Source organism: Eucyclogobius newberryi, unplaced genomic scaffold, assembly GCF_026437365.1.
Source record: "Eucyclogobius newberryi isolate DKJ021-1_F unplaced genomic scaffold, fEucNew1.0.hap1 SCAF_8, whole genome shotgun sequence".
Taxonomy (NCBI): Eukaryota; Metazoa; Chordata; class Actinopteri; order Gobiiformes; family Gobiidae; genus Eucyclogobius; species Eucyclogobius newberryi.
The window spans coordinates 32,875,200-32,884,253 of NW_027316500.1; the positions used below are offsets into that span (position 1 = coordinate 32,875,200).

Consider the following 9,054-nt stretch of genomic DNA (forward strand, 5'->3'; position numbering starts at 1 on the left):
GTCAGGACATTAAGACGCACTATAGACTTTAATATAATGTTTTTTTCTTGGTACCCCGCCCTCCTCTTGTGTCCTGCAGAAGCTCCTCCCCCCGTGAGTCTGTAGCATGGATCGGAGAGAGCACAGAAACGATGGAGCCCCTCCCTCTAAACCCACTGACCCCCGCAGACCTCAGAGGTAAGAGAGAATCTAACGCTCCATGTCAGAGCTCAGACTAAAGCCTCTGCTCCCTCTGTGTCCACAGATCTGCTCCTTTGACCAAAGGGGTCTCACTGAAGAGTGATCGGTCTATGGGACGATTGGATGATTTTAAAAGAGAACCTGTTCCACAGTAAAGAGTCACAACACGGCACACAGTACTAACAGAACTATGAGTGACTTGGTGACACCGAAATGTGACAAGGATTTAACCAACTCAGCCAATAATAAACCTTTACGTTTAAAACATGTGGATTTGAAAATATTATGAAAATCACTGGCAGTAACATCAGAGACTATCAGAAAGATCAAATATCAGACAGACCAGCGCAGTGTCTTCCAAAAGTGCTCTACTTTTAAAACAGACCACACTCCACAGTGAAGCATTCTAAGGAATGATCCTTAACACTCACACACTTCACTGTGCTCCATGTCAGAGCTCAGACTAAAGCCACTGCTCCCTCTGTATTTGCAGATCTGTAAATAATAAAACAGTGTTATCGCAACCTTCATCGTGGATCCACCAGAGCACCACAACACTAAATCAGTACTGACAAAACCACAAGGACAAAGATACAGACGACTGACAGACTTGCCAACAGACCCTAGGGACGAGGGACAAAAGACAAGGACAACTAAGAAGTGTGGGAGGTCAGAGAGCAAAGGGTGAAGGGAGAGGACCTTTATAGAGCGCACACTACTGCCATCTCCTGGCAAACCACTCCTCCACCCTTAATATCTTGCTATAACACTTAAAACATTGCATCTGGTTCGTCCAATGTAAATGCTATGTCCATATTAAATCAATAAATATAGCCATAAACAAATACACAAACTGCATTATAAAAAAGGAAGCTGTGCCTTATCAATAGGTTCTTGGTCAGGTTCTTGTCTGAAGCCTCTGGTGAAGGCCTCAAATATCTGACCTGAGACCCTAAAGTCCCATGTGTTTGACTCTGACTGAAGTGTGTTTCTACTGTGTCTCAGGATCTACCAGAACTATCCTCCACCTGAACCCGGTCCTCTCAGTGAGTCCCTCAGGAGTGACAGGTCTATGATCGATCCAATGAACTTCAGGACAAAGCTGTGAGTGACATCTGTTTGGCTATTGTAGTTGCATTATACTGTAGGTATTGGGCCACTGCATGATCAGCTACATTTAGCACATCATTACCTCAGAGCAAAAATCTTGAGAACAGAAAACACTGAGTTGTGCAAGTGTCAGTCTTAATCCTGTAGCTGAGTGCTGCTTTTGACACTTGCTTTTGATCCTCAAAGGAATGATTTTTTTGCAGATTTAAGAAGCGACAGTTAGTCCCTTTTTTTTAAATGTGCAAGTGGACACTCACCCCCCACCCTTCTGTTCTTTCCAAGAGGCCGCTTCCTATCAAACCTCGTGCAGAAGCACACAACAGTCTCGCTGCTACATGTGATTATTACCAGGACGGATCGCGTCTCTCGTCTCTGCAAATTTCTGTCTCTTCTGAGCTCGAACACGGTCTTTCTCTGTCGTCATTTCCTGCTATCCTGGGAATGCAGGTGTGCAGTAGCACGCAGGGAATGATTGACATGAGGGCGAACTACTCAGTGGTCCACGCCACCAGGAAATGAGACTCAGATTGCTCGCCAAAAATCCTTTAATGAGTTTAGAGGACTGGGTGAAGATCACTGGAACTGCTTTACATTGGTTCAAGTTCTATCTGGAAGATGGAAATACTTTGTTGAGATTGGTGACTGTGTCCCAGACCACATGGCCTTGACCTGTGGGTGCCTCAAGGGTAACTCTTGGGACCTCTTCTGTTCAACAACTACATGCTGTGTTAGGTCATTTAATAGGTTATTCATATGACATCACAACATTCTATAATTCCTTTAGTTTCAAATTCACTCAGTGCATATGTTTGACACAACCTTTTGGCTCCTCCTACCGGCAAAGTCATTTTAAAGGGCAGTGATGGCCAAATTAGTTGATTTCTGAAGGTGACGCTTGTGTCCAGTTGTGTCACTGTGTGTGTCACTTACAGTAAGTTAAATCACACATCTACCGTGTCATTTGGTGTTGCTCGTGTCCGAAGCTCAAGTCTGTATCTCTGACTCTGTTTACTTTGTGGATAAGAACTCCCCCCACCGCCCTATATTTTACTCATATTTTCACCTTTACAGACATGGATAATCAGTCTTTCAGTTTTATGTGGCTAAAATCTAGACCAGGGCTATTCTATGGCTAAATCAGGCCCTCCAAAGGATTTAATCTGGTCCATGATCCATCTTTCAAGTAAAAAATAAAATTGTTTAATGATTTATTTCTGGGTTACTCTAGTTTAACCTGGTTTGTTCTAGGTTCAGTCATTGTTTAATTTAGCTTTAGACCGGTTTTATTAGGGTCAGTCCTGGTTCAGACCAGGTTGGTTCTAGAAAGACCAGGCTGTATCTTGGAACAAACTTGGGTTCAAAGCCTAAACTATACAAAGATAACGTAAAGTCACCTAAAATACAGCTTACAAACAGATTTTTACCACTTTCAGAGACTGAATTAAATGAAGGAAAAATGTAATACTTGACGTGGCCAAAAGGCAGAAGACAGAGAGAATCTGTGTCAAACCTCAAGGTCATTGATACATCTACCTTGATTGGAGATGCTGCAATAAGTCACTGACTTATTCTCATATTAAAAATCAAACCCACCCACCCAGTCCCACTGAAACTTGCTGTGCTAAATGTCAGATCCTTATTTAACAAATCAATCTTAATTTTTTTTTTTTTTTCTTCTTATAATCTTGATTTTATGTTTTTAACTGAAACATGACTTGACAAAAACACAGGAAATGTAGTTCTGATAGAATCTGCTCCACCCAACTTTAAATTTGAATCTGAAACACGAGAAAACAAAAATGGGGCGGAGTCTGTGCTGTCTTTAGGGATTAAATAATTACCCGCAGATTGTCTTTTGGGGTGTTTTCATCATTTGAGTATGTATCCTTTAAAATGGAGCTAAAACAGTCTCATCCATTCTCTTCATCGTTTTATACAAGCCTCTCCAGCACTGACAACGTTTTAGTGATGATTTTACTGAGATGTTTCAGTCGTATGCACAGACTTTGATGGTTTGGTCATTACAGGTGATTTCAATGTGCATGTGGATAATATTTGTGACAAAAACGCTAAAGAGCTTTATGCTGTCCTTGAAACTTTCAGTCTTACTCAACATGTGAGAGGCCCCACCCACAGCAGAGTAGCCCACCCACAGCAGAGTGGCCCCACCCACAGCAGAATAGCCCCACCCACAGCAGAGGGGCCCCACCCACAACAGAGGGAAAACTCTGGGTCCGTTTCAAATGTCAATGTGCTCGATGCGCTCTGTCTGATTAATCAAATTTATTTATAGAGCACAATGTGTACGAAGCGCAATTCAAAGTGCTTTACAAAAACACATTTAAAAAATGAAAACACGATACAGTTTGGAAAAATATAAAAAACTGTCTTTGTCAAAATAAATACATAAAAAGCAAATTAATTACTTCATTTAAAATGTTAAAAATCAGGTGAAGGTATTTCAGTCATAGGCGCGTCTAAACACAGCCGGGGGCGGGGCCTGACTCAAAACTATTCCAGACCTTTGCCCCATAGAACTGGAATACAGATTCTATGTGTCTAGTCTTGGCTCTGGCACCAGCAGGAGGCCGGTCCATGTTTAGTCCTGACTCTGGCACCAGCAGGAGGCCGGTCAATGTTTAGTCCTGACTCTGGCACCAGCAGGAGGCCGGTCAATGTTCAGTCCTGACTCTGGCACCAGCAGGAGGCCGGCCAATGTTCAGTCCTGACTCTGGCACTAGCAGGAGGCCGGTCCATGTTCAGTCCTGACTCTGGGCACCTGCAGGAGGCTGGTCTCTGAGGTCCTTGGACATGTCTTGGACATGTTAGTGCCATATGAACCATCTCGGACTCTGAGGACCTCAGGGACCGGCCTCCTGCTGGTGCCCAGAGCAAAGGGTCAGGCAGAGTTTGAAACAAAATATAGAAAAGATATTGTGATACTTTTCACAGTATTACTTAGTATGAGGTTGGATTGGACTACTACAGAAACTCGTTTGATAAGTTAAAGACTCAATATTCTGCAGTAAAAGTTTAGTGGAAAATATATGATCGAATTAAGTGTTTGATTTGTCTTAACCGTTTTCAGATACTTTTATACTTTAGATTATTGCTTTCACCACACTCCAGCAAAGATCAAAACCTTTAAACAGTTTTTGTCTGGCCATTTCTTGTCTTTTCTTGTGCAGCCAGCGACAGTGTTGTGAGTTTGAATCTCGGCTCGACAATTTACTTCATGTCCTCCCTTCTCTCTCTCATCCACATTTCACGCTGAGCTTTCATGTCAATGAACCCTACGGGCAAAAAAATCATAGACAGAAATGAACATGTTTTATTGTTTCTTTCACAGAGATGATCAGTCGGGTCCAGAGGTCTCCAGTGGTCAGCACCAGCAAACACAACTGGACTCCATATTTAAGGTCAGTCATTCACTAACGTTTGGAAATGTTCAGATGAACGAGAACTTGTTTCACACAGATCTGACTCTGAGATTATGTGGTTTATAATGTGTCTGTTCAGCTTCTGGAGGAGGACATCTTCACTTTTGTCCAGAAGGAGTTGAAGAAGCTCCACAAGGTTCTGAGTACACATTACCCAGAATGCTTAGAGCCACAGAAGGATGAGGATGAAGAGCAGAGGAGCAGCAGTGAGGCTGTTCTGAAGATCACACTGAACTTCCTGATGAGGATGAAGCAGAAGGAGCTGGCTGAGTGTCTGAAGAGCAGTAGGAACATTTAACACATTGAACAAGGTGCTCACAGTCATTTTATATTCTCTGAGACTCAGGGCTGTGTCTGTTGTCTTCATTCAGGGACTTATTCTGGAGGTTATGGACGTGAACTGAAGCGTAACCTGCAGCAGAAGTTTGGGTGTGTGTTTGAGGGCATCGCTAAAGCAGGAAGCCCCACCCTTCTGAAGCAGATCTACACAGAGCTCTACATCACAGAGGGAGGGTCTTCAGAGGTCAACCAGGAACATGAGGTCAGACAGATGGAAACAGCCTCCAGGAAACCAGGTCCAGCAGAAACAGCCATCACATGTGTGGACATGTTTAAAGGCCCAGCTGACACAGATGGACCAATCAGAACAGTGCTGACAAAGGGCGTGGCTGGCATTGGGAAAACAGTGCTCACTCAGAAGTTCAGTCTGGACTGGGCTGAAGGTAAGGCCAACCAGGACATACAGCTGCTGTTCCCGTTCACTTTCAGAGCACTCAATGTGCTGAAGGAGAGAAGCTTCAGCTTGATGTCACTTGTCCATCACGTCTTTAGTCCAACACAAGCAAAACTCTCCAGCCTTGAAGAGCTCCAGGTGCTCTTCATCTTTGACGGTCTGGATGAGTGCAGACCTCCTCTGGACTTCACCAAAACCAAGGCCCTGACTGACCCCTCAGAGTCCGTCTCAGTGGACGTGCTGCTGGTAAACCTCATCAGGGGAAGTCTGCTTCCCTCCGCTCGCCTCTGGATAACCACACGGCCTGCTGCGGCCAATCAGATCCCTGCTGAGTGCATCTCCATGGTGACAGAGGTTAGAGGGTTCACTGACCCACAGAAGGAGCAGTACTTCAGTAAGAGGTTCAGAGACCAGGCCGACACAATCATCTCCCACATCAAGACGTCCAGAAGCCTCCACATCATGTGCCACATCCCAGTCTTCTGCTGGATCACTGCCACAGTCCTGGAGCATGTGATGAAGAGCAGAGAGAGAGGAGAGCTGCCCAAGACCCTGACTCAGATGTACATCCACTTCCTGGTGGTTCAAGCCAAAGTCAAGAACATCAAGTATGAAGGAGGATCTGAGACAGACCCTCACTGGACTCCAGAGACCAGGGAGATGGTGGAGTCTCTGGGAAAACTGGCCTTTGAGCAGCTGCAGAAAGGAAACCTGATCTTCTACGAGAGTGACCTGAGTGAGTGTGGGCTGGACGCTGCAGCAGCCTCAGTGTACTCCGGAGTGTTCACACAGGTCTTTAGAGAGGAGCCAGGCCTGTACCAGGACAAGGTCTTCTGCTTCATCCATCTGAGTGTGCAGGAGTTCCTGGCTGCTCTTCACGTCCATCAAACCTTTGTCAACTCTGGGATCAACCTTCTCTCAGAGCAAAGACCAAAGTCTACAAAAGTTAAAAGGAAGCTAAAGCATCTTCACCAGACAGCAGTGGACCAGGCTTTACAGAGTCCAAATGGACACCTGGACTTGTTCCTCCGCTTCCTTCTGGGTCTTTCACTGCCGGTCAATCAGAGCCTTCTACAAGGTCTGCTGACCCAGACGGAAAGTAGCTTCAAGAAAAATCAGGAAACAGCTGAGTATATCAAGAACAAGCTGAATGAGGATGTGTCTGCAGAGAGGAGCATCTGCCTGTTCCACTGTCTGAATGAACTGAATGATCGTTCTCTGGTGGAGCAGATCCAACAGTACCTGAGTTCAGGACGTCTGTCTAAAGGTGGACTGTCTTCTGCTCAGTGGTCAGCTCTGGCCTTCATCTTACTGTCATCAGAAGAAGATCTTGATCAGTTTGAGCTGAAGAAATACTCTGCTTCAGAGGAGGCTCTTCTGAGGCTGCTGCCAGTGGTCAAGGCCTCCGACAAAGCTCTGTGAGTAACCGTTGATTAACAGAGGATGGTTTATTCAACTTCAAACAATGTTTTCTGTCTCTAGACTGAGCAACTGTAACCTGTCAGAGAGAAGTTGTGAAGCTCTGTCCTCAGTCCTCAGCTCCCAGTCCTCTAGTCTGAGAGTCCTGGACCTCAGCTACAACAGCTTAAAAGACTCAGGGCTGAAGAAGTTATCTGATGGTCTGAAGAGTCCTCACTGTAAACTGGAACAGCTCAGGTCAGAGTGTTTAATATGAGTCTGTATTATGTCATAACCTGTTGGGAGTTGCATTGGAAAATAACAATTGATAAAAGACTTGTTATTTGTCTCATTGGGGTTGGATGTTACTAATTGATCGACTGATTACAATAACATGTGTCCTCAGACTGTCAGGTTGTCTGGTCTCTGAGGAAGGCTGTGCTTCTCTGGCCTCAGCTCTGAGGTCCAACCCCTCTCATCTAAGAGAACTGAACCTGAGCTTTAACCATCCCGGAGACAGAGGAATAAAGCTCCTGTCTGATCTACATGAGGACCCTCACAGCAAAATGAACTATCTCAGGTATGGACTTGATCTCACACTGTTGCTCCTGTAAAGCAGTAACTGACAGTAACTATTATTTATACAATTACTACCACAGAAAGTAATCTTTCCGTGTTTCCCTTCAGACTGGAGCCTGCAGGTGTTCACTGGTTAACTATTTGGCCATGGAAGAGTAAGTATACATTAAATATAGTTGTTCAGTTATGTTTAATTGGATCTTCATGTTTTTATATAAAAAAAAAAAACACTCTTCAGATATCTGTAGCAGGGCAGGGTAAAACTGTGAAATTCTCGAGTCTATAATGATGACCTGCAAGTACGTTTAAAAATTATTTAAAGCATTAACAATCAAACCAGATGTAAATGTGTAAATGTAAAATATTCACTTTTGGACATGATAATGTCAAATAGCTCCCCCTATATTTTTCATCACCAGCCGCCACTGACACTGTTTGTATGAATTTGTGTTTACATGTTGACATTGTGCCCTTGATGTCATCTGAAACCCAGCAAAAAGGATTATTATATCTTAGTTGTGTCTCCTCATGTTGAGAGGGCACAGGGACTAACTGCTGCTGTGTTGTGTCTTCTCTCCATCAGATTTCCGTGAGCTCACTCTGGATCCAAACACAGCTCACAGAAACCTCAAACTGTCTGACAACAACAAGAAGGTGACATGTGTTAGAGAGAAGCAGCCGTATCCAGATCATCAGGACAGATTTGATGAATGGATTCAGCTTCTGTGTGACACTGGTCTGGCTGGTCAATGTTACTGGGAGGTCCAGTGGAGTGGAAAGGTCTTTATATCACTGTCTTACAGAGGAATCAAAAGGAAAGGAGTCAGTTCTGTGTTTGGATGCAATGATCAGTCGTGGAGTCTGAGATGTTCCAAAGACGGTTTCTCGGTTTGTCACAAGAACAAACAAACACGTCTCCCTCAGCCCTGGTCCTCCTCTTCTGGGACAGTAGCAGTGTTTGTGGACCGTCCTGCTGGCTCTTTGTCCTTCTACACAGTCTCTTCTAACCAGCTGACCCACCTCCACACCTTCAACACCACATTCACACCTCAGACTCTGCTCCCGGGTTTTAGACTCTTGGTTGACTCCTCTGTGTCTCTGTGTTCTCTGTCAGACTCACTCTTCACTGCATGAAATAGAACAGTGGTACAATGTAGTTTTTACTTTATTCGACAAAAACAATCTATTCTGAAAATCAATAGTGTCGGTGCAAAGTGTTTGTATGAGGTAACAAATCACAATCCCTCAATCCTTGCAAACATTGTCCACCCAAAGAGAAAGTGGGTATAATCTAAGTGAAACATGTAGGTTTTATAGACCATACGTGTAAGAACTACACAAAAGATGCATTGTTTGTCACGCAAAGTTGTTAAACATGGAATTGAACGACCACTCGGCTCTTTCAGTTCAAGGTGACTTTTAAAAGATCAATAATAGAATAGAACATGTATAATCATTTGTGATACTGCTTTATATGTTTTCATTTGTATGGAAAAGAGTCCTGGTCATGTTGTGATTTGTTTGTGTGTAATGTTCAGTTGTTGGTGAAATGGGGAGTATTACTTGTTGTATGTGTATTGTACTTCTTTAACCTTGTACACAATATTACCAAAT

General features: G+C 43.9%; 1 protein-coding gene across 1 annotated transcript; it reads left to right on the forward strand.

Moving 5' to 3' along the window:
• The first annotated feature begins 4,833 nt into the window (after positions 1–4,833).
• Positions 4,834–8,579, forward strand: LOC140350876 (protein NLRC3-like). The gene is made up of 6 exons (XM_072436394.1): positions 4,834–5,014; positions 5,102–6,881; positions 6,946–7,119; positions 7,268–7,441; positions 7,549–7,595; positions 8,024–8,579. The coding sequence occupies exons 1-6, from the start codon at positions 4,972–4,974 to the stop codon at positions 8,572–8,574; spliced, it is 2,769 nt and encodes a 922-aa protein (XP_072292495.1). The 5' UTR covers positions 4,834–4,971; the 3' UTR covers positions 8,575–8,579.
• Positions 8,580–9,054: the final 475 nt, after the last annotated feature.